Source organism: Pogona vitticeps, chromosome 2 (assembly GCF_051106095.1).
Source record: "Pogona vitticeps strain Pit_001003342236 chromosome 2, PviZW2.1, whole genome shotgun sequence".
Taxonomy (NCBI): Eukaryota; Metazoa; Chordata; class Lepidosauria; order Squamata; family Agamidae; genus Pogona; species Pogona vitticeps.
The window spans coordinates 28,003,116-28,029,160 of record NC_135784.1 but is presented as its reverse complement, the minus strand read 5'-3'; the positions used below and the strand labels follow the sequence as shown (position 1 = coordinate 28,029,160).

General features: G+C 44.4%; 1 protein-coding gene across 1 annotated transcript; it reads right to left on the bottom strand.

The window, feature by feature from the left end:
- Nucleotides 1-822: 822 nt before the first annotated feature.
- Nucleotides 823-23,310, bottom strand: LOC144587559 (uncharacterized). The gene is made up of 2 exons (XM_078388667.1): nucleotides 23,071-23,310; nucleotides 823-15,703 (listed from the first exon to the last, which is right to left on the bottom strand). Exon 2 carries the CDS (start codon nucleotides 5,025-5,027, stop codon nucleotides 3,387-3,389), a length of 1,641 nt encoding a protein of 546 aa, XP_078244793.1. The 5' UTR covers nucleotides 5,028-15,703; nucleotides 23,071-23,310; the 3' UTR covers nucleotides 823-3,386.
- Between the last annotated feature and the right edge of the window lie 2,735 nt (nucleotides 23,311-26,045).

Genomic DNA, 26,045 nt, shown 5'->3' with positions numbered 1-26,045 from the left:
CCCCAAACCTTAGTTTAACAGGTGCAACCACAGCTGGAGCTTTGCATTGTGTTATTGTAAAAGTCACATCGTGTCAAGAAAGTTGTTCTTTTCTCGTTTCCCCAACAGAGGCTGAGGAAATGTAGGAAAGGGGTTTGCTTTGGCTTTGGAAAAAACTGTTCAAACAAGATGAAGCAGGGATTTGTGTAATTTACATCCAGACTACATATACGTTGGCTCTTCTGCCTGGCAGATTCAAGGAGCAGAAGGTCCAGAAAGTAACTTTTCTGAGGAAGAGAGAGCATTGTAGCTTAGCTCCTCCCAAAAAGGCTAATCTCAGTTGATTCTTTTTAAAGGCCCCACCTCCTTCCCTTCTATGAGCCCTCAAACAAGGCAGGTAAGCATGGGAAACAAGAGAAGAATGTGTTTGTTTTACAACTCAGGTGTGCGAAATAAAAACAGCTCACAGAGGAGTGTTGCCTCACCTGGACAAGGAAGAAGGGGGACAGAAAAGGCAGTTTCTTTTTGTCTCTCAGACTACAAAGGTGGATCCATGCATAAACTCGGACGATGCAACAACAGCCAGGAGCTTCTGCCGTCAGAAGAGGTACAAAGCACTTCACTCCCGGTATGGGTGAGAATCTTGTTTTGATTCATTTTTGAAAAGTACTGTATGGGGTAGGAAGAACTTGAGATTATTATTGTTTTAAAACTGAATGCAACCAAGGAAACAAACACTCTGAAAGATGTCACTGTGACAACCCCAGACCTACTGGGATCTGCCACAGTTTAACTAAGCTGCCACCAACCATTCCCTGTAAGGAGTCACACAGACCAGGAATGGATTTTTAAACAAACAAAGGAATAAGGTTTATTTAAATAACACACAGGGAAAATAAAATGATCAAGTGAATAAGATACAGTAACGTGGCTTAGTCTCAATCATACATACACCAGTTTGGTTCACACAGAACACCTTTAAATAAAGCACAGACCCTGAACCTATCAGTTCTGGCTACCCATACAGACACCTGAACCTATCAGGTAGGTACTGACTGACACACAGTAGTACCCTGTCTGACACACAGACTCCCACACCAGCTTCTTCTTCCCAGCTTCTCCCTTCAGCTTCTCCTCTTCTCCACACAGGCTTCACATATATATACAGTACAGCCCCTCCCCATAGGATGGAACTTTCCCTCCAACCCATGACAGACAGGTAACATCAGTGCTGTATGTAACACCTCCCCTCTTTATAAGTTGTTTTGTAGGGGGAAAGCTAAAGTGCTTTTCTCCAAAAAACAACCTGGATCCAAAACATACAAAAACAGTTATACAATAACATACAATACCATACTTACTTATACTTACACTAGGATAAACATATCAATTAGGCATTTAAACATTTACCATTTACAATACATCAAGTTTCCTTTATTCATACAAACCAAGCATGTTTAATAAACAAGTACATTTAACCTTTGGTCACCAAAATATATACATAGTCCATGTTCCTTCGCCGTCTTCATTCTTCAGGTCTTCTTGACAAGGCGTCAGCAACACAGTTCACTGACCCTCTGACCACCTTCACTTCAAAGTCATAGTCTTGCAGGTTTAAAGCCCACCTCATAAGTTTACTATTGTGGGTTTTCATTGTCTTTAACCATTGCAGTGGTGAATGGTCAGTGCACAGAATAAAATGTCTTCCCCAGATGTAAGGCTTGGCCTTCTGGATCGCGTACACTATGGCCAGGCACTCCTTTTCCACAGTTGCCAAATGTCTCTCACCTTTCTGGAGTTTCCTACTCAGGTAGGACACTGGATGCTGGTCACCATTCTCATCCTCCTGGCAAAGAACTGCTCCTACCCCGCTGTTAGACGCATCGGTGTAGATGATGAACTCCCGGTCGAAGTCTGGAGCACGCAGCACTGGATAGTTGATGAGGGCCTCCTTCAACCTCTGGAACGCCTCCTCACAGTCGCTGGTCCATGGGATGCGGTCATCATTCTTCTTCCGCGTCAGATCGGTCAGCGGAGTCGCTATCTCGCTAAACCTCGGGATGAACTTTCTGTAGTAGCCCACCAACCCAAGAAATGATTTGACTTTTTTCTTGGTGTTGGGTCTGGGCCAATCACGAACAGCTTCTATCTTGGCCTCTAGGGGTTTGATCACTCCTCCCTCTACTATGTGACCCAAGTCTTTTATTTCTGGGCTACCCAGCTGCAGTTTGTTATCTTTGCAGGTCCTAGGCCAAAGCACTTCCTCCCCTGGGTTAAAGTACCTCTCCCTGGCTTTCTGGTCATCCCAAACTTTCTTTCTGACCTTTTGAGCTTGCAGGGTCTCTGCTGCTAGCTCTAGGTTTCTCTTTAGGTCATTCATCAAGGTGTCTATATATGTCACAACGTCTTGTGGGTCATCCTGGGTGATCTGCTCCCAATTTTGTTTGATCAAATCAAGGGGCCCTTTCACCCTTCTCCCAAACAAAAGTTCAAACGGACTGAACCCGGTACTGGCTTGTGGCACTGATCGATAAGCAAACAAAAGGGATTGCAGCTTCTGGTCCCAATTGTTTGGATTCTCTGCCAAGTAAGCCCTAATCATGCGCATTAGAGTCCCATTGAACTTCTCAGTTAACCCATTACTTTCAGGGTGATAGGCAGTGGTTTCCTTGTGTTTAATTCCACAGATTTGCCATAACCGTTTCATGAGCTTCGATGTAAACGATGCGCCCAAATCTGTGATTATTTCTGAGGCAAATCCCATCCTGGACATATACCCCACCAAGGCATCTGCCACTGTGTTAGTTTCAATGTTAGTCAAGGGAATGGCTTCAGGGTACCTCGTGGCATGGTCCACAATGGTGAGAATGAACCTGTTCCCCCTCTTTGTGGCCTTGGGCAAAGGTCCCACAATATCCACCCCTATACATTTGAACGGGGTGTCAATCACAGGCAAAGGGCACAACTTTGCTTTGGTCCTGTCACGGTTATTCCCCTGCCTCTGACACACATCACTTTGTTTACAGAACTCTTTGATCTGCTTCCCTATTTCAGGCCAGTAAAAATTCTGTGTGATTCTCTGCTGTGTTTTGTTCACCCCTAAGTGCGCAGCAAACATGTCAGAGTGCCCCCTTTGTAAGATCATGGGGCGATACTTTTCAGGTACCACTAGCTGACTTCTGATCCCATCTCCCCCTTTTGAGATATTCCTCAGGGTCTCTCTATATAAAATTCCCTTTTTCTCACAAAATCTCACTGGGGTTTCAGGTGTTAGCTGGGCGTCTGTCACCTGTTCAAAACACTTTTGGAGAGTGGCGTCTGCCTTTTGCTCTTGGCCAAATCGGCTGTCTGTGGTTAAGGTTTCCACCACAGCTTCGGAACTCCCCTCTGCTTCCGTCTCGGGCTCATCAGTACCCCCCTGAACTGCCCCTGGTAGCTTGTGAACGTGTAATCACTAGCACCTGTTTCACATGTTCAGCCAGGTCATTTCCCACGAGCACGGCTGCTGGCAGAGTCGCTGAAATCGCTAGCCGCCATACTCCCCTCCAGCCTTGAAAGTTCACAGGTACCTCAGCTACTGGCAGCGAGATCACCTGTCCCTCAATCCCTGCCACCTTTATGCTCTCATTTGGGATTATATACTCCCTAGGAATAATATCTGGATGGCACAGGGTCACCTGGGAACAAGTATCCCTTAGCCCCCTATACTGATGGTCAAGTATTCCTACGTCCACCCCTGCGGTTTCAAACAACTGCGAATCTGTTCTCACTAGTAAGCAGCGCTTGACCTCCACAAGAGGACCATTTTCCTCAGCCTGATCAGCAGATATAACTGTTCCAGATTGCGTAGCCATGGCAACAGGCTCCCTCAGTGACAAGGAGCTTTGCTCTTTCTGGACACAGAACACAGCTTTTGGCTTGGTTCCACTCAAATCATGAGGCACATTTCCTTTTAGCTGCTTCAATTTCTCACACTCTGAGATTAGATGGCCCTTTCCTTGACAGAAATAACATTTTCTGCTGTACTTGGAGTCTTTCTCATCTGGTTTTGGTTTTCCCTCCAAAATCTGAGGTCTTTGTTTTATGTCTGAGGGCTTCCCTTCACCATGGGTCCCTCCCCCTTGCTGGTTTCTCCCTGGTCCCTGAGAGTACTTGCTGTAGGTTTCTTTGGGTTTGCTTATAGACTTCCCCTCACCTAAGGGCTTTCTTATTTGGGAAATAAAATCTGCGATCTCTGCTGCTTCTGCCACAGATTTCGGTTTCCTCTCCCTCACCTGGAACTTCAGTTCCCCATGCAGGACTGAATAAAACTGTTCCAGCGCTATCAGGTCTTTGAGCTGCTGGAAGGTCTCTGTCCCCTCCTGAGATAGCCATTTCTCTAGCAGCCTCACCAGTTGGGCCCCCACTTGGGTAAAAGTCTGCTCTGGTTTCTTTGTGAGTGACCTGAATCTTTGCCTCAGCTGTTCCGCATTTATCCCATGTCTGGCAAACACCAGTTTTTTAAACTCTGCGAAATCTTTTAGCAGCTCCTCTGGCATCTCTGCATAGACTTCTGCCAGCCTGCCACTGATTAAAGATCGCATAATGGTCATCTTCTCAGTTTCCCTTACTGAGAAGTCCACAAACGCTCTTTCCACGAGGGAAAAGAACACTTCAGGGCAATCCCCCTTGTGGTACACAGGGAATTTCTTCAGGTCAGTTTTAGACAATTGGCCCACCTCAGAATCCCTATTGTTATTATTGTTCTGATTCATCAGTTCCAATTTTCTTAACTCAAACGCCATTTTCTCTCTCTCCAATCTTTCTTCTCTTTCCATTCTCTCTTTCTCTAATTCAAATTGCCTTTGTTTCTCTCTTTCCCTTTCCTCCATTTCAAATTGCCTCATCCTCAGTTCATGCTGTTGGGCTATGAGCATTTTCCTGAGTTCTGGGTTCTGCTCTCCCGTGCTCTCATCCTGCACTGAGCCAAATTCATCCTCAGAACCTTGGTCTACCTGGGGGTCTTTCACTTCACCCATTTCTGCCATTTGGCTTCGAGTCAAGGGCATAATCCCCCCCCCAGAACAGGCTGCTTTCAAAAGTCAAGCCTCAAAATAAAGCGACCACTTTTTTTTTCTTTTGCCTCAGAACCAGCCTTCTATAGATTGCTGCTGTTCTTTCAGCACTAACTTGCAACTGTTGCCAGCCAGAGTCCACCCCCCTCTGCTAGGCCTCTCAGCAGACAGGCTAGATCACTGCTACTTCACTCAGCTTTGCCTCAGCTTTTTCCCGCCAAAGCAGGTTGCCTCAGAGCTCCCTAATCTAGTCCCCAATCTGAGGTTACACGTTCTTCCACTAGCCTACCTCCCCGTGAGGTAAGCCTAGAAGATTACCTACGCGCTCTAAGATTGTCCCTGACTAGACCCCCCTTGCTCTGGGCACACTTGCCAAGGCTTTGCTGGACCACTGGACAACTGGACCAGTCGTATCCCACACGCTGGACACCAATCAATGTGACAACCCCAGACCTACCGGGATCTGCCACAGTTTAACTAAGCTGCCACCAACCATTCCCTGTAAGGAGTCACACAGACCAGGAATGGATTTTTAAACAAACAAAGGAATAAGGTTTATTTAAATAACACACAGGGAAAATAAAATGATCAAGTGAATAAGATACAGTAACGTGGCTTAGTCTCAATCATACATACACCAGTTTGGTTCACACAGAACACCTTTAAATAAAGCACAGACCCTGAACCTATCAGTTCTGGCTAACCATACAGACACCTGAACCTATCAGGTTGGTACTGACTGACACACAGTAGTACCCTGTCTGACACACAGACTCCCACACCAGCTTCTTCTTCCCAGCTTCTCCTCTTCAGCTTCTCCTAAACTTCTCCACTCAAGCTCCACATATATATACAGTACAGCCCCTCCTCCTGATGTCCCGCCTTCCACTCCCCATAGGATGGAACTTTCCCTCCAAACCCATGACAGACAGGTAACATCAGTGCTGTATGTAACAGTCACCATCTGGAGCCAGGACATATGAGAGCATTTAATTCTGAAAGTATGAATTTGAATCCTGGTGTGAAACACCATGCTGATGTGGAATTACGGTTGCCATTTTTTTTCTCATGTGCTCCTCAAATTTCATACCTATTTGATAGACAATTACAACATCAGGGGAGGCCCCACCAACATCTTGGTCCCACCATTCTCACAAGCACGTTTGGTGGAGACATGGAAGAAGGCCTTCTCTGTTGCTGCACCCAGACTTTGGAACTCCCTTCCACAAGAGGCAAGGCTCGCCTTCCTCATGCAGGCAAAGACGTTTCTCTTCAGACAGGTTTTTCCTTAGTGACTGGCAGTCTGAGAGGGGTTTTGTGCTCTCTTGCTATTAAATGGATTTTTATTCTTGACTATTTACCATTTTAGATATGATCCTTGTTCCTCTAATATTTGTACACTTACTGGTTTTGTCTTTTAAATCTTGCCCTTTGAATGGTGCAAGCTGGTTTGGGTCCTTTCAAGGAGAAAGGATAGGTACAAATATTTTAAACAAACAAACAAGGGTCTTTTCCATACTGAAATTCACTGTCAAATTTGATCAGGGTGGCGGCAAGAAAATCTCATCTCAATTCATTTTTTTATACTTTTTCAATAGACATAATTCACTTATTTGTGTGATGTTTAAAAAGGTTCTGAGTGCAGAAGAAAGGTGAAGCTGACCCATTTTCTGTTTCTCTACCTCTTCTGTTCTGGGAGGGTAACTATTGGCTGTGCCTATAATATAATCCAGAGGTCCTGCTTCAAAGGGCACGAGAGCACGTCGGTGCCAATGAATTCTTTGCTGCTTTTGATGGGCAAACATGGATATATGTGAAGGTCAACTGGGATTATGGAACATCATCACCACATTCAAGATTTACCAATCCTTGCCAATTCCTTCATAACTGGGGTGGGGGGAAAATTAAAGGTCTAACATATTGGCATCTGGAAGTATTTTTTGGAGATACTGTAGTGAAGACATTGAGCCCCATGAAACGCAAGGGAAGTAGGTTTGCTTTAAGTATGGTGGCCATTACTTGAGTGATGGAAAAGACCTCCACTTTTGTATCAGGGTATGCATGGTTCACAGATAATGAGACAAAGCTGTGTGCACCCCAAAACAGAACAAGGAAGTCTTTAATCAGTGGAAATCTGCCTCTGATGATGAAATCACTCTTGTTGGGCTGCCGGACTCAACTAGCAGGGTTTTGGCCTATGACAAAAACATTCCCACATGGATGGACTAGCAGTAGAAGCTAGAACAATGGTTTGGTATTATCATCACAACCTGATTGTGATTAAAATTGGATGCTGCTCCCACTTGATTGAGAAAACAGGTTTGGGATCAGGGCTGATTGACGGTCGTTGGCCAAGCCCTTTATGACCTACAAGCCCATGATCTATCGACCAGAGGAGGGTTGGCAAGTGTCAGAGTTCATGCCCATCGAAGGACTTTGAAGGACTATGCTCAATCCCCATTATTCCCTCTCCATTATAATTTTTTAAACAAAAATGTGTAATTTTTCAACTTAAAAAATAATACCCTTGTGACTTCTAGTGTCCAAAGAAAAAGAAAACAATCAAAATGGGATGTGTGTGGGAACTCCATCACTGCTGAAGGAACTCAAGCGTAGAAACAAATTGCCCATTATGCCTTTCAGAGGGTAAAGGGAAACTTCCTAGGCCTATGTCCCACTCAATTGTTTTTTAAAAAATTAATTATAGTGGTGTTTTGTTAGGGTGCTGGAGGGGTCAGCGTCTGGGGAGCTCCGTTTGGCCGCTGAAGTACTCATGTGATCCGGGGGCCAAATAGTGCATAACTCTAGACCAGCGGTTGATGTTAAAAAAAAAACCAAAATAAAATAAAACACACAAAACACAGAGAGAGAGAGAGAGAGGGAAGGGGGGAGGTTTGTTTTAAATGTAAGAAATAGATGGAGCTCTCACTGTTTTCAGACAGAAAGCCACTCCTGGCTATTCCAAACTGTCTTCTTGTAAAATATTTTTCGGCTAGAGAAGGCAATATGTTAATTCCACAATGGGTTAATTCCACAATGAAATCAGACAATCATTTCCAATCATACCAACATTAATAACAATTCCAGACACCGGCTTGTCTAATTCCATAAGCTTTATTTCTAAATTTCTTATACTGTATGTTCCATAAACACAGAAATATTTCAGATTCTGAAAACATCCAAAGCTTTTACATCTACATAGAAACTGTAGGCACAAACTCTTAAAGAGAAATCCCTCCTTGCAATTTGTGGAGAGATGCAGATGTGAGTGCCATAAAAATTATGACAACTAGGAGAAGTTGCAAACAAAAGTATATTCAAAATCAAAACTTAAGTTGTAGGCAGAAATTACATCAGACAAATATATTACAACAGTGTTTAGCTATTGAAGTCAGAGACAAAAACTTAAATAATATTTGAATAAAAAAAATAAGGGAGCTTATATCCTAAAATAGGCACATTGAAAAAGCAAAGGGCAGAGAAAACATTGCTGTGAGATATTATTTAAGTTTAAAAAAGCATTAAAGGTTTAAATCATCTTTAGCATTTAAGCATATTGCTGGGCATGTGAAAATTTATTAAATGATCTTCTCACCCAGTCTATTTATTTTTATTTATTAGACATCTACCCTGCCTGTCTAGACTAAAGGTCTACCATTGGCGGCAAGCCTTGTGCCAACCTTGTGCCAGTTTGCATCTAAAGAAGGAAATCATAATGATTGTTTGGAAGATGAGTCATGGCAACTGGACTTCTTTCTTGTTAGGTTGAAACATTTCGCTACTCATCCAAGTACAGTGGTGCCTCGCTTAACGGCGATAATCCGTTACAGGATTTGTTATATATATACTGCCTCCCCTGACAGATCTATCTGAAAGTGCTGGAAAATCTTCACTGAAGGGTGGAAGTGTCTCTCACAGAAAAAGGGGACAACCCTAATTCAGGACATCGATAAATATATAGTAGTAACATGGTTGAATCTTTTAAACCTGTTTCTTCTTATCCCGAGTATGAAGAAATTTTGGTAAATTCTTATTTTAAAAACAAAGAAAATAGGGTTGCACTCCATCCTGAGGTTGAGGGTTCAATTCCCCCCTGTGCCTCCTTAACAGGGACTGAATGACCCATAGGGTTCCTTCCAGCTCTGTAGGTCTATGATGATGATGATGATGATGATGATAAACACATATGTGATTTTATTGTAAGGAATCTCTTTGACCAGGTTTGGGCCAGACAGCAATGTAGAATATATTTACATCACACAGTTAAAACAGATGTATTTCTCTGAGATACGTGCAAGGACTACGGCAGTCTCAGGAGAAAATTCCAAGCCCTTTGTTAACCTGCAGACCCCAGGATTCCATAGGATAAGAGGCATCAGAGCTAAAGGGTGCATGAACTGCTGTAATTGTGCCACATCGACACTTTCAGGGTTAAGCACCTCACAAATTCAACTCCTGATATTATGAAAACCTGGACTGACTTTTACCTCGCTGCCAGAAATCCCAGTGTTATTTATGTGAGATCAAGGCAGCACCGTAAATGTCCATCAAATAAAGGCTTTGTGAATTGTGTGTGTGTACCGTGGCAGGCCTAAATTTTGAGGCCCTGAAGCTTGAAACGATATGGGCAGCCGCCCCATCACAACTGGCAGCAAAGTCTGGGTAACCGCTGTTACCTTCTTCAGTGCGGTTGTTCCATGACAGATGATTGCAATTGCTTTATACAATGTGGACTAAAATCACTTTGGGGGCCTCTCTGAGATTAGGGGACCTGAATCTTAAGCTTCATTGGTGTTACAGGTGATCTGCCCGGGTGTGCGTCTCTGTGTGTTTTTAGTACAGCCAATGTTAGATACAAATGCACAACAAGACAAATGAATGGTTGTTGTGGGTTTTTCAGGTTCTTTGGCCATGTTCTGAAAGTTGTTCTTCCTGACGTTTCGCCAGTCTCTGTGGCCGGCATCTCTGTGGCCGACAGAGCATGGACAGATTTCCTACTCCAGTCCTCCGAAGATGCCGGCCACAGAGACTGGCGAAACGTCAGGAAGCATAAATTAATTGTCAACTCAATTGTCTACTTCTTCAGAATATGTTGTGGGGAAAATTTATGCTGTTATGCTGTTACAATGTATATGTCTGTGGCAGTAGCAAATGTATATCTATGACAATGGCAGGCCTCATGCTAAAACTGCAAGTCACTAGTTTCCAGTAAGGATGATCATTAACCTGCCGTCTATTGTCTCTGGGTAATGTAGTTAAAGTGTCTTCCTCAGGAATGTTTACATTGTCTGTATATTTGAAGTTATCTGTGTCTGTTTACTATTAACTGTCTGTTTACCAGCCTGTCTGTTTACCAACCACTCTGTTTACTGATGCCTTTGTATTCAAGGAAATTAGCTGGCTCTGTTTACCAGCACTCTGGTTATTCTGGCTGTGTATTCAGGAAATTAGTTACCTCTGTATTGATTAACTTGTTCAAAGGTAGGGGATACAATAAACTGAGGGGAGGCCGGATCGAGAGAGGAGAACTCCCACTGAACAGGTGCCTCACGGCAAGCTGTTCTGTATTCATCCGGATCCCGTCCTGAAAACTACACTCTGAGTGTCTCGTGTCTCTTTTCCTTTCTCCTTGCTGGTTGAGGAGAAAGATCCCTGCCCTGAGGCTTCATCTGCAAGAGCCCTACTTCCTCTCATCTTGCAGATCCCGACAAAATGGTGCCCTCTCTGAGGTCCACTCTCGAAGACCACCTACTCATCACGCCCGGTATGGAAGGGCTACAGCACGCGCACGCATCCTCTGGATCCCGATGAGTAGGACTGAGGTCAACTTTCGGCAATTCGCACTCATCTCGCCTGGCACAGGCCCCAAGACGCGTCAATCATCCGCAAGGATCCCTCGGGTGAGTGGAATTTGTCAAGTAAGACACCTAGAACCTACACTTTTAGCAAAATGGGGACTAATTTATCAAGTCTTCAGCAAGAACAATATATACAGGACCAGGAATGGTCTAAAATAGACAACTATTTTCATGAACAACCAATAATTAAAGCAGAAGAGATTTCTACATGCTCCAAAGTGCGTACTTGCCTTCAAGGCCCACGCAATTTTTTTTCCGATCCAGAATTCGAGGCTAATCTAATCAAACAACTCCCTCAAATTCTGCCTCCACTCCCTTCAGCCTCTTTGGCTTGCCTGGAGCAACATGAGAACAACTCCTGGGAAACCCAGGATGAAGCATTGCCACCTCAGGCAACTGAGATTGATAACCATCCTTCAATGGATAGAACAGAAACTTGTCCAGAAACTAGCTGTGCAATTTCTGCTGTCATGCAAGAATCTGCCATAGCAGTTCCTGTTGAATCTGAACTGCCCCCATCTCAAGGCATTCGCAAACTGCAACTCAGTCTTAAAGACAAAGGGACAGCGGCTCTCCCTGAATGCTCTTCTGTCCAACGGCCTGTCTCTAACAACTGCAAGGCCTTGATAAAAGATTTTTTTCCAACAGCAGAAGGACTCATTTGCCCTAAGCAAGTAGAAATTAATGCTGGTGCATCACCTGATGGTCCTCTAATGTTTATGGGAGGAGTTGCATTTGCTACTGCTGTTCAGCAAAGCTTCACGACAACAGCTCTAACTCAAGCAGCAGAAGTATCTATAAACGCATTCCAATCAGCAAATCAAACTGCATGCCTGACTCCCTTCCTTGCTGGTCTGAAAGAAGCAGCAGCTACCTCAGTGTCTCTGCCTGTTCAGCCAAAGTTGCATGATATCTCATGGAATTGGGACCCAGGCCCAGATTTCTGTGATCATGGACTGGGGTACAAAAGCAGCTTTACAAGCATTAGATGCATCATATAAGGAAGGGGAGGAAGAAGAGAATCTAAGGGGGGTGGCTGCTACACCCCACATGAAGCTTGTTTTGGACTGCTTTTTCCATGTGTTAATCCTGGAAAAATCCTACTCAGCCGGACATAGCAATTTCCTGAATATTTCAACATGATGGGACCTGTGTTCCAGTGTAAAAACTCAAACTGTCTTGCAAAATATGCTTTGTGCAGCCCAGAGCTATATCAACGGACTGAGCACTGAAGGCCTTGTTACAACTGATTTCTCCCTGAATGTTCATCTGCAAGCTGTGGTTTGCTAACTGTTTGTTTTTCTTTCTGCAGGATAAAGTTGATAAGAATTTCAGAGAAACAATTCTTAGTTTTATACTCAGAATTAACTGCAGTTTTAGCCTTTGAGTTTTTCCTAATATGAATTTAATTTTGTTGTAGACACTGTATGTTTATTCTTTTACATGTCACAGTTTTCCTTGAAAATTATTTTCTAATGTAATATGAAAACTTTGTCTGTTTATCCCTGAGACAGAGAAGCATATTATTCCCTACAAGTAGGCCCCACAGTAGGCAGTTTTGTAAGGGTAAATAAGGTGACTAGTTGAAATTTTGGTTGACCTCTGACCTATGCTCACTTAGCTCTGTATCCATCTGACATGCTTGCCTGTAAAAACATATTTTCAGTCCAGGGGAAATTTAAGGGCACTAGCAGGCAACTTTTTAATTCAGTCAGTTGTACAGTAGAACTTTGCCCCGAAGCCAGGCAGATGCATACAAGCACCATTTTTTACTACTCATCCCTCAACATAAGTTGCTGTTCTTTTGCCAAGCTCTATATGTATCTCTCCAGTCAAGTGTCATACAAGAAATTCATAGTGTGTGTGTCTTCAATGGGGAAGTTGTCTGTGTCACATATTTCTATGCAAAAAATCTGTATGCCTTAAAGTTTTTTGCTTTTGCCTCTTAGCAGTATGTTGTGCTTATATATTTGAATAATATGTTTTCAATAGGCTTTCTTTTCCTGAAAATTGTTATTACTCTTGTTATGCAATCTTATTGTAATTGTAATTTTAATTCTCCAATATTGTGTTTTCTTTAATCTACACTGTAAATCTAATTCTCTTGCAAGATTCCAGGTTTCATTCCATCAAAACAATGTTTTAAAGTTGTAAAGAAAGAGTTTTGGCTCTCAGCGCAACAAGGAAGCAGGTTTGGCTATTTGAATGCTTTCCTTATTCCCAGTGGCCTGAAACATGCTATTCCGCCCTCTGCTGAAGATGAGCCTGACTTCATGCCATCATACCAGAACTCCTTGGACTCAGAATATTCAAGAGTCGACAACAGCCATTGTCTTCAACAAAATAAATAAAAAACGGTTGGGATGTGGGGAAAATTTATGCTGTTATGCTGTTACAATGTATATGTCTGTGGCAGTAGCAAATGTATATCTATGACAATGGCAGGCCTCATGCTAAAACTGCAAGTCACTAGTTTCCAGTAAGGATGATCATTAACCTGCTGTCTATTGTCTCTGGGTAATGTAGTTAAAGTGTCTTCCTCAGGAATGTTTACATTGTCTGTATATTTGAAGTTATCTGTGTCTGTTTACTATTAACTGTCTGTTTACCAGCCTGTCTGTTTACCAACCACTCTGTTTACTGATGCCTTTGTATTCAAGGAAATTAGCTGGCTCTGTTTACCAGCACTCTGGTTATTCTGGCTGTGTATTCAGGAAATTAGTTACCTCTGTATTAACTTGTTCAAAGGTAGGGGATACAATAAACTGAGGGGAGGCCGGATCGAGAGAGGAGAACTCCCACTGAACAGGTGCCTCACGGCAAGCTGTTCTGTATTCATCCGGATCCCGTCCTGAAAACCACACTCTGAGTGTCTCGTGTCTCTTTTCCTTTCTCCTTGCTGGTTGAGGAGAAAGATCCCTGCCCTGAGGCTTCATCTGCAAGAGCCCTACTTCCTCTCATCTTGCAGATCCCGACAATATGTGGGACTGTTGGGAGCAATTTTGTGAAGGAGCTGAATTGTGTTCTTTCTTTTGTTTCAAAGCTGGGCCCTTGAGAGCGTGGTTCCCAACTTTGGGTATCCGGATGTTCCTGGACTACAACTCCCAGAATCCTGGTCACCGCAGCTGGGACCCACTGTTCTAGAGGATTGTGTCTCATCATCCCCCTCAATCCTGGATATGCTGTATTGGTCCCAGAGGAGTTCCAGTCCGATATCATCATTTGGGGACCAGAGGCTGCCCCAATCCTTCGTCATTTAGGATCCCAAATAAAGAGAGCGAAGTACAGGTTTCACCTTCTGGTTAGGACGGCCGCAGGAAAAGGAGGCACAGGGCCCTGCACTTTCAACGGTTGTGCAGGAGAAGGCATTTCAGCCGGTGTGTCGTGCGAGGCGCAACTCCCACAGTGCTTTCACCCACACCACCACTAGAGACAACGGGCAAGAGCTGCAACTAAAGTGGGACATTGACCCAGAAGGCTGAAAAGGAGAGGGTAGAGGAATCCTTGCCCCCCAAGTGGCTGCTCCCATCTTAGTGAAGCTCACCCTCCATCCACAAGTCGGCCACCAACATTTCAGGGAACCGTGTCCATGTCTCTGCCCCCCCCAAGGCCCAATGTTACACCCGTGGCTGCCCTCAGCTCCTTCCATCTCCACCTCTCCATCTTGGCAAAGTTGACTCACACTGGGCTCCCCCATGGAGCAAACCCACTGCCTGCAAACCCACTGTGGCAGGGGGCAGGGTGAGGGGCACCAAGGACAGCAAGTAAGATGGGGCAGCCCTGCCACCTTGCCAGGGCCCCAGGAGGGAGCCAAGGGAGATGAAGACGCTGCCTTGCAGGCTCCCCCACTCGCTCCCACCTGTGCCAGGTTCGTTCTGGGTGGAAACAGCCCCTGGCAAAGGTGAACGGGGCCCTGCAGGGGCGAGAAGCAGCAGGAGGCGACGGGGGAATCTTGGGCTGGTCTCCCAGGCACCAAAATTTCCTCCTTATGGTTCTAGTGCAGGAGTCCTGTTTTCCCTTTTCATGTGGCCATCCTCCTCCCATAAAGTCTCCAAGGAAGCTTGGAACTGGAATGGCTCCAAAAACAGCCCTAACCGCTCCTAATTTCATCCGTGCGTTGACCGTTTTCCCACACTGCTATGTGACACATTGCTGTGTTTTTCTGGTCATCGTACAGAACGGTGATCTCGTTCTCACCTGAACCAGAGCGAAAGGCCAGAATGACCTCGTCACAAACGATCTGCAGCTTGCAGTCGTCCCTCACCCTACAGAAAGGCTCCTTAATTAACTCACGTTTGGCCAGGAAAAAACAAGCATTCACTTCTGTACTGTGAATTCCCAGAAAGGTCAACTGATTCTGCACTCTCTGGAGATTTGCTAGGCTGACACACTCTTCAGGTTCTCCATTCCTCCATCTCAGGTAGATATCGAGTGTAGCCACTACCCCTGATTTCAGAACATTCCTTTTCTCATCTAAAACACTGAATTCACAACTCTTCTTCCCATAAACAAGCCTGCATATTTGCCGTCCATTATGAGACCTGCCTTCAGCCCATTCGCCTTCCTGTAAAGAACAGGGATTTGCAAGGAGACGTTTCAAGATTCTGTAAAAGGCGCGCTTTTGATCGCCGGACAGTTGACAGTGTTCTGCACGTTTTCTAACTGGTTCAACCTTCTGTGCCTGAAAGTTTGCGGCCATTTCCTTGTGATTCTCGGGTGTTCCTCTTTGAGAGTTTTTCAAAGGCCTTTCCCCCCTTCTGATGTTTCACATCTGTTGGTGAGGTGACCTCAGGTACTGGAAGGCCTTTTTCCCTGGAGAAACAAAAAGGTAAAATGCCATCAGTTCGCCGTTTGGCATTTTAGAGTTTTTGATGCATGGAGATGAAGATTCTGGAATCAAAGCCAAAAACATTGAGGTCAGTTACCTTTCTGAGGTTTTGCTGAGCAGAAAGACCCACCAGCACGGTGAGGTGGGATCAATCTGACAGCACAAGCCCACCTGTGGCACAGAGGAGGATCTCCATGGAGAAAGTCAATGGTTCATTTGGCAATGGCCACACTTCTATAAGCAGTGTGATCTCATCTTATAGTGCTGTTGGATCTTTCTGCCCAGTGGAAATTCTGCGAGGTACCAGCTCCAGAGACTGCTAAAAATGGCCAGAGCTCCCGGAATTCACCCTTGAACACCCTAGGACCTCGATATTTGGTGGAACGCCTACTCCCACCAAGGTCTACCCGTATCACCCGCGCGAGTCAGGAGGTGAGGCTGTAAAGCCTGATGCTGAGAGAGGCCCAGAAGGAAAAGACACGAAACCAGGTCTTCTCGGCGGTGGCTCCTCGCCTCTGGAATAAACTCCCTCCGGTGATTCATGCGGCCCCTTCGCTGGGCATCTTCAAAAACCAACTAAAAACATGGATGTTTGTACAGGTCTTCCCTCCAGTTAATCCTTGATTACCTCTTCTTTCTCTTTTTTGCCATCTTGAATATTTATTAATTTATTAGCTGATGTTATAATTCTTATGTATATTTGTATGTTTTTATTTATGTATCTGGAAGCCGCCTAGAGTGGTCGCAAGACCAGATGGGCGCGGTATTAAATAAATAAATAAATAAATAAATAAATAAATAAATAAATAAATAAATAAATAAATAAATAAATAAAGTGTCGGGCTTGGAAAAGATAGGTTGCCTCAATGAGCAAACCCAAAACAGAGGGCTATGGCCAGGCATTACTACACAAGTACCATGTCAACCTCGCTGCATTTGTGAATTTATGTATGCACATGCACACAAACACCAGTGTTCTCCCCCTGTCTTGAACAACAAAAGATCTGAAGCTTCCAGTCCTGATTAGTGATCCATAAACAAACTGTAGTTTGTCCAGGTCTTGTGAGGTCCCTTCCAAAAATGGAAGGGATCTCACAGAAGCAGAAGACATCAAGAAGAGGTGGCAAGAATACACAGAGGAATTATATCAGAAAGATTTGGATATCCCGGACAACCCAGACAATGTAGTTGCTGACCTTGAGCCAGACATCCTGGAGAGCGAAGTCAAGTGGGCCTTAGAAAGCCTGGCTAACAACAAGGCCAGTGGAGGTGATGGCATTCCAGCTGAACTATTTAAAATCTTGAAAGCTGATGCTGTTAAGGTGCTACATTCAATATGCCAGCAAGTTTGGAAAACTCAGCAGTGGCCAGAGGACTGGAAAAGATCAGTCTACATCCCAATACCAAAGAAGAGAAGTGCCAAAGAATGCTCCAACTACCGCACAATTGCACTAATTTCACACACTAGCAAGGTTATGCTCAAAATCCTACAAGGTAGGCTTCAGCAATATGTGGACCGAGAACTCCCAGAAGTACAAGCTGGATTCCGAAGGGGCAGAGGAACTCGAGACCAAATTGCTAACATGCGTTGGATTATGGAGAAAGCCAGAGAGTTCCAGAAAATCATCTACTTCTGCTTCATTGACTATGCAAAAGCCTTTGACTGTGTGGACCACAGCAAACTATGGCAAGTCCTTAAAGAAATGGGAGTGCCTGACCTCCTTATCTGTCTCCTGAGAAACCTATACGTGGGACAGGAAGCAACAGTTAGAACTGGATTTGGAACAACTGATTGGTTCAAAACTGGGAAAGGAGTACGACAAGGCTGTATATTGTCCCCCGGCTTATTTAATTTATATGCAGAATACATCATGCGGAAGGCTGGACTGGAGGAATCCCAAGCCGGAATGAAGACTGCCGGAAGAAATATCGACAACCTCCGATATGCAGATGATACCACTCTGATGACAGAAAGTGAGGAGGAACTAAAGAACCTTGTAATGAGGGTGAAAGAGGAAAGTGCAAAAAACGGTCTTAAACTCAACATCAAAAAAACTAAGATCATGGCCACTGGCCCCATCACATCCTGGCAAATAGAAGGGGAAGATATGGAGGCAGTGACAGATTTTACCTTCTTGGGCTCCATAATCACTGCAGATGGAGACAGCAGCCATGAAATTAAAAGACGCCTGCTTCTTGGGAGGAAAGCGATGACAAACCTTGACAGCATCTTAAAAAGCAGAGATATCACCTTGCCAACAAAAGTCCGAATAGTCAAAGCTATGGTTTTCCCTGTAGTGATGTATGGAAGTGAGAGCTGGACCATAAAGAAGGCTGACCGCCGAAGAATTGATGCCTTTGAATTGTGGTGCTGGAGGAGGCTCTTGAGAATCCCCTGGACTGCAAGGAGAACAAACCTATCAATTCTAAAGGAAATCAACCCCGAGTGCTCATTGGAAGGACAGATCCTGAAGCTGAGGCTCCAGTACTTTGGCCATCTCATGAGAAGAGAGGACTCCCTGGAAAAGACCTTAATGTTGGGAAAGTGTGAAGGCAAGAGAAGGGGACGACAGAGGATGAGATGGTTGGACAGTGTCACCGAAGCAACCAACATGAATCTGACCCAACTCCGGGAGGCAGTGGAAGATAGGAGGGCCTGGCGTGCTCTGGTCCATGGGGTCACGAAGAGTCGGACATGACTAAATGACTAAACGAACGAACGAACGAAGTTTGTCCACAATAATTATGCCTATATGCCGTCAAGCCAATTCTGATTTTTGGTCACACTTTTTCAAAGTGGGAAATACACAGATGTGGTCTACCATCACCGTCTTCTGGGGACATGCTGGGACTGAGCAGCTTGCCCAGGGCCACACAGGCTGGTTCTACTCCCAGGAGGCATAGTGGGGAATTGAACACCCAGTCTTTGGCTCTACAGTGAGATACCTAAACCACTAGCCGGCACAGATGGAAAATGTGTTTGGGTGTTTCCTGTGATCAGGGTGGTTTTTTTTTTTGTTATTGGTTTTTTGTTGTGATAAGGGAGGGCATGATCTGTCATTATGATTGATGGGTGTCGCTGACTACAAAAAAAGACTAGGAAACACCCAATCTCCTGAAAAGAACAACAACAACAAAAAACCCTGATCCCACAGCTACAAATACTCAACAGTCCCACAAACTACACCAGAACACAGACAGAGTTCTAACACCTGTCCTCTGAAGATTCTGACTACAGAGAATGGCGAAAGGTTTGGAAGCAGATGTTTCCCCATGATGTCGCTTAACAGCTGTGCCCAAGTGAAACAATACAGCTAGTGATAATCGTATAGAATAGTGCCAGACTTCCACAGCCCAAAGTCTTTGTCTAGCTATGGCAAGAAAAACTCCGCTCTTCTATGCACATCCTATAGAATCTTTTTGTTAACTATTTCCTGGTCACGTATGCAGCACCCCAACCTTTGATTCCAGAATACAGAAGGTATAAAAGCCCTGCCACCATTCTTTAGCATGGACATTTTGCCTCTTGCTTGAAGGGGGACCGTTCTGCCAGGCTCTCACTCTTTGTCTGATATATATCAAATAAACAAAAGCCTTTTGAAATCTCTCTCAAGTCAAGATTTATTGGCAATTAATTTTGGCTTGAAAAATCTAGGGGCCAGCCCGGACTCAACAATGGGAAATGACGTCTGCCAAGGCCACCAGTTCACTTCTAACCATACATCTGCATCAGTCAAACAGCAGATGCAATTTTAGTCATATTTTTGTTCAGTTTTCATGCACACCCATGTCCTCTTTTGTCCTCCTTTCTGTTGATGTGTGAAGCAAACGCCTGATGTTGCATAGTTGCTCCAGGTTCTCCGAGAGGTAGCCGGGCTGGCCTGTTTTAGCCAACATCAGGCATTCGCTTCAACAAAATGCCAACAAAAAGTGTCAGCAGGGCCCTTTAAGGCTACTCAAGAAATTTCACTGTGAGCCTCTGTGGATTAGTACAGCCCACCTCTTCAGAATGAAAAACCGGAAACAATTTCTGATCCGGTGCCTGAAGAAGTGCCCTGCTAATCCACAAATTACGATGCGAAAATGAAAGCTGCCCAGAGTAGTCAATAGACTAGATGGGCGGGGTATGTATAAATAAAATAAAATAAAATAAAATAAAATAAAATAAAATAAATAAATGCATTCATCTTAATGATGCCCCAAAACTTATGGTTTTTGTTTCAACCAAAAGATTAATCTTAACCCTCGATGTCATACAGCAGAAGGGGCATCTCTCCCTCCCCCCTAGACAGCATCTTAAAAAGCAGAGACATCCCCTGGCTGACAAAGGTCCACATAGTCAAAGCTATGGTTTTTCCTGTCGTGATGTATGGAAGTGAGAGCTGGACCATAAAGGCTGACCGCCGAAGAATTGATGCTTTTGGATTGTATTGCTGGAGGGGACTCTTGAGAATCCCCTGGACTGCAAGGAGAACAAACCTATCAATTCTAAAGGAAATCAACCCCGAGTGCTCATTGGAAGGACAGATCCTGAAGCTGAGGCTCCAGTACTTTGGCCATCTCATAAGAAGAGAGGACTCCCTGGAAAAGACCTTAATGTTGGGAAAGTGTGAAGGCAAGAGGAGAAGGGGATGACAGAGGATGGGATGGTTGGACAGTGTCATCGAAGCTGCCAACATGAATTTGACCCAACTCCGGGAGGCAGTGGAAGATAGGAGGGCCTGGCGTGCTCTGGTCCATGGGGTCACGAAGAGTCGGACATGACTAAATGACTAAACGAACGAACGAACGAAGTTTGTCCACAATAATTATGCCTATATGCCGTCAAGCCAATTCTGATTTTTGGTCACACTTTTTCAAAGTGGGAAATACACAGATGTGGTCTACCATCACCGTCTTCTGGGGACATGCTGGGACTGAGCAGCTTGCCCAGGGCCACACAGGCTGGTTCTACTCCCAGGAGGCATAGTGGGGAATTGAACACCCAGTCTTTGGCTCTACAGTGAGATACCTAAACCACTAGCCGGCACAGATGGAAAATGTGTTTGGGTGTTTCCTGTGATCAGGGTGGTTTTTTTTTTTGTTATTGGTTTTTTGTTGTGATAAGGGAGGGCATGATCTGTCATTATGATTGATGGGTGTCGCTGACTACAAAAAAAGACTAGGAAACACCCAATCTCCTGAAAAGAACAACAACAACAAAAAACCCTGATCCCACAGCTACAAATACTCAACAGTCCCACAAACTACACCAGAACACAGACAGAGTTCTAACACCTGTCCTCTGAAGATTCTGACTACAGAGAATGGCGAAAGGTTTGGAAGCAGATGTTTCCCCATGATGTCGCTTAACAGCTGTGCCCAAGTGAAACAATACAGCTAGTGATAATCGTATAGAATAGTGCCAGACTTCCACAGCCCAAAGTCTTTGTCTAGCTATGGCAAGAAAAACTCCGCTCTTCTATGCACATCCTATAGAATCTTTTTGTTAACTATTTCCTGGTCACGTATGCAGCACCCCAACCTTTGATTCCAGAATACAGAAGGTATAAAAGCCCTGCCACCATTCTTTAGCGTGGACATTTTGCCTCTTGCTTGAAGGGGGACCGTTCTGCCAGGCTCTCACTCTTTGTCTGATATATATCAAATAAACAAAAGCCTTTTGAAATCTCTCTCAAGTCAAGATTTATTGGCAATTAATTTTGGCTTGAAAAATCTAGGGGCCAGCCCGGACTCAACAATGGGAAATGACGTCTGCCAAGGCCACCAGTTCACTTCTAACCATACATCTGCATCAGTCAAACAGCAGATGCAATTTTAGTCATATTTTTGTTCAGTTTTCATGCACACCCATGTCCTCTTTTGTCCTCCTTTCTGTTGATGTGTGAAGCAAACGCCTGATGTTGCATAGTTGCTCCAGGTTCTCCGAGAGGTAGCCGGGCTGGCCTGTTTTAGCCAACATCAGGCATTCGCTTCAACAAAATGCCAACAAAAAGTGTCAGCAGGGCCCTTTAAGGCTACTCAAGAAATTTCACTGTGAGCCTCTGTGGATTAGTACAGCCCACCTCTTCAGAATGAAAAACCAGAAACAATTTCTGATCCGGTGCCTGAAGAAGTCCCCTGCTAATCCACAAATTACGATGCGAAAATGAAAGCTGCCCAGAGTAGTCAATTGACTAGATGGGCGGGGTATGTATAAATAAAATAAAATAAAATAAAATAAAATAAATGCATTCATCTTAATGATGCCCCAAAACTTCTGGTTTTTATTTCAACCAAAATATTAATCTTAACCCTCGATGTCATACAGCAGAAGGGGCATCTCTCCCTCCCCCCTAGACAGCATCTTAAAAAGCAGAGACATCCCCTGGCTGACAAAGGTCCACATAGTCAAAGCTATGATTTTTCCAGTAGCGATGTATGGAAGTGAGAGCTGGACCATAAAGAAGGCTAACTGCTGAAGAATTAATGCTTTTAAACTGTACTGCTGGAGGAGACTCTTGAGAGTCCCCTGGACTGCAAGGAGAACAAACCTCTCCATTCTGAAGGAAATCAACCCTGAGTGCTCACTGGAAGGACAGATCCTGAAGCTGAGGCTCCAATCCTTTGGCCATCTCATGAGAAGAGAAGACTCCCTGGAAAAGACCCTGATGTTGGGAAAGAGGGAAGGCAAGAGGAGAAGGGGACGACAGAGGACGAGATGGTTGGACAGTGTCACCGAAGCGACCAACGTGAATCTGGCCCAACTCCGGGAGGCAGTGGAAGGCAGGAGGGCCTGGCGTGCTCTGGTCCATGGGGTCACAACAAGGCGGACACGACTAAACGACAACAACAAAAGCGGAGAAGGAGAGCAGGCTGTGCCTATACGATGGGAAACTCAGGAAAGCAGGCTTCGCTATCCTGTTCCAGGCTCAGCTAAAGGCAAATGCCCTTTTCCAATGCCTTTCTTGGGAGGGTGCGGAGCTGGGCGGCTCTTTTTCACGGTTCCCTAAGGATCACACTCGTCTTTCGCTTGTCTAGCGAGATGCGCCTTAGTTTTCTTTCAAGAAAATAATTTCACGGTCTATAAATTAACATACAGACGTTTAGGGTCCTCTTTTGAAGCAACCTTTATGCCTTACTTTTAACAGGCACTGGGTCCAGGTCTAGGAACAAGCCATGGGCAAAATCGGAGCAACACATTGCCCAACTCCCTGCTTTTAAGAGCGGCCCTCCAGGCGCCCTGACCGCCGGCAAAAGGGTCTATAAGAGGCCTGGGCGGATCCCTGTTGAACGGAAGGGGGATCCTCGAAAATCAGGCAGGGACACCTTGTAAAAAAAAAGCCACATTTAACTGGTAAGAATTTTTTACCATATGTTTTCTCGTCGGAAGGAGACCTCAATCCACGTCGCTCTCCAGCACGTTGGGACCAATTCGGTCTCTACCCGGCCTCCACAAAGGTTTCCTCCCTCTAGTCTCTCCTCCGCTTCCCCGAGGGCGGATCCTAACATTTTAAGTTTCGGTTTTCCCCGAAATGATGCTTCCGAGCGGAATCCTCCCCGGCGCCTCCTTGCACCTGCGCCCATCGGACACTAGGGGGAGCTCCGGGTAGGAAAAACAAAGCCGGGAGGGGGAAAAAATCAGGAAGCGAGAGAAGAGGGGCGGTCCAGTTTCTTCATAAAGACTGGATGTCATCAGGCCAGAGAAGAGAAACATCTGAAAACCCCTGTTAAGGAGGACAAGAGTGGCAATGAGCATGTGCAAAAGGCCCTGATCCTGTCGAGATAGGTTACAGCAGAGGTCCCCAACCCCAGGTTAAAGAAGATCTGCTTCTGTTTTTTTTTTTTTTAATTCATGTTGCTCTAAGAGTAGGGTCTTCTTGACCATTTCTTCTAGCTGCACAGAGAGAACAGTGTACGCTGACTGTCCTTCATGGAACAGTACACACATAACAAATTCATATTGCCTGAATAATATGCAAAGGAATGAGTCCAGTTTTAGTGGCAAATGATAGCAGCTGTTTGGCATGTGATGTGCTGTCATTTCCAAGATATGTCCTCTTTGTCAATTAATGATTATCCTGTCACAACTCTGTTCAAGTTTTCCAAAATCAAGGCTCTAGGTTTTTTTTTAATTTTTTAAAAAGTATTCATCACTTCCTTAATTTGTTAAAAAAATTACTTCATCCTTTGCAAACTTTTCCTTTCCAGAACAGTGATGACAATTTAGGTGCAACCATGTATTGCCTCAAAATAATTATCCTGAAATGGGGTGGGATTTTGTTTTGCAGCAAACCCATGTTGCAGCTGTTTTCAGAGAAGGTTCCCCGCTCTGTTTCAGTAAAATCAGAACCCCAAATAAAATCGGAAGTCTTAGGGCCTCTTTAACACAGACACATTTATTTCAGTGGGAGCTTTTCTGGACTACGATCTATGGGAAAGTATGAAAAAGTGGGCTGTGGCCCATGAGAGGTGAAATTCATGATTTACTCTGAAAAAAGCCACAATTTTTTTCCTGCTACACATACGTTGGCAGGTTTCTCACGCCAGCACCTTCTGACTTTTAAACTTCTTCTTTGCTCCACCAAGTTCCTTCCATAAGATCTTTCTTCCAAAAGTTTAGAGAGTGGTGATGGCTGTGAAGACAAGGAAGGTTTGAGACTGAATTCTGGGAATGTCCAACCCCCCCCCCCAGGAGAGATGAACAGGAGTACATGGGAAATGGAATGTTTCTCACTTTCTGTCCCCCAGTGGTTGCTACTACACTTATTAGTTTTAATGTTAGGGTGGTGGGAGTGGTGATGATCATGATGATTCAAAAATGCCAGGCACACTCAACATGATAAAAACATGGAGTGGTATTATAGAACAGATACAAGTTTTAACCAAAAACCTAAGTATATGTTAAATATCGGCGCAGTATGTATGCTGTTCCTAATATTGCCGTTTATTGTAGCTCTGACGGTTTAATTTCTGAGATCTGCAACTGCTTATACTACTGTGTGAAATTTCTCACTATTGTTTCCAAAGCCCCAATGACTATGGGGACCAATAAAGTGTGTTTCTTCCAGAGGTGAGAGGTTTCGATGGCCAGGTCTCTGTATTTTTTTTACTTTTTCCAATTATTTATTTTCAGCTCTGGCATCCCCTGGAATTGCAATGTCAATGATCCAGACATTTCTTCATTCTATTACTATTATGTCTGGTGTGCTATGTTCAAGGGGTCTGTCCGTTTGGGTCCGGAAATCCCACAAGATCTTGACTTCCTCATTTTCTGACACTTTCTCTACCTGATGTCCCCATGGATTTTTGAAGGCTGGCAAGTTATACAGTGGGGTCTTGACTTGAGAACTTAATCCATATTGGAAGGCGGTTCTCAAGTCAAAAAGTTCTCAGGTCAAATCTGCATTTCCCATAGGAATGCATTGAAAACCATTTGATCCGTATCTGCTCTTTTCCGTCCATAGAAACTAATGGGAAGCTGCTATTCTGCCTTTGACCACTAGAGGGGGATATTTTGTTTCTTTTTTTCTTAGGTCAAGAAAGGTTCAGGGAAGGCAGGGAAAATACAGTCCAGGCAGGACAGTACCAGGCAGTCTGAAGACTGTCTCCCAATCCACTCTCTAAACGCTGGGAGGAGTGAGGAAGCAGACAGGCACCCTTTTCACTGGCCAACAGTTAACTGAAAGTTCACATTTTTCACTTTCCCTGCCTCCCACGTGGTTTTTTTCAGTTCTTAACTCAAATCTAAGTATGTAAGTCAAGTCAATATTTTCCTATGAGAGTGGTTCTTAAGTCAAAATGTTCTTAACTCAAGTCGTTCTTAAGTCAAGACCCCACTGTATTTTTTTGCTTAATGACCAGTGCACTAACTTTGCCATTCGATCATGTCTAACATTGTAATCTGTTTGTGGAATCTTTGGACATTCACAGATGAGGTGTGACCGTTTCATCCTTTTCTCGGCAGAGTCAACATTTGCTGTTAGCACTAATTCCTTCGATCTTAGCTTTCATCACATTGGTTTGGAGTGCTTGTTCTTGTGCAGCAAAAATCAAAGCAAAGTGTGCTGCTTATATACCACCCCATAGTGCTTTGAGTTTACAAGTGAGCAGTTTACAAGTTAATTATGCAGGCTACACATTGCCCCCTAGAGAGCTGGGCATTGATTTTACTAACCTCAGAAGAATAGAAGGCTGAGTCAGCCTTGAGCCAGCTACCTGGGATTGAGCCCCAGGTCAAGAACACAGTTTTGGCTGCAGTGTAGCAGTTTAACCACTGCACCTTGAGGCTCTTCAGTTTCTTTCTAAGGGTCTCCAGTTTTAGCCATGCCCACGTTGAATTATGAT

Excerpts from the sequence above, each read along its gene's own strand:
- LOC144587559 (XM_078388667.1), bottom strand. The coding sequence starts at position 5,027 with ATGCCCTTGACTCGAAGCCAAATGGCAGAAATGGGTGAAGTGAAAGAC.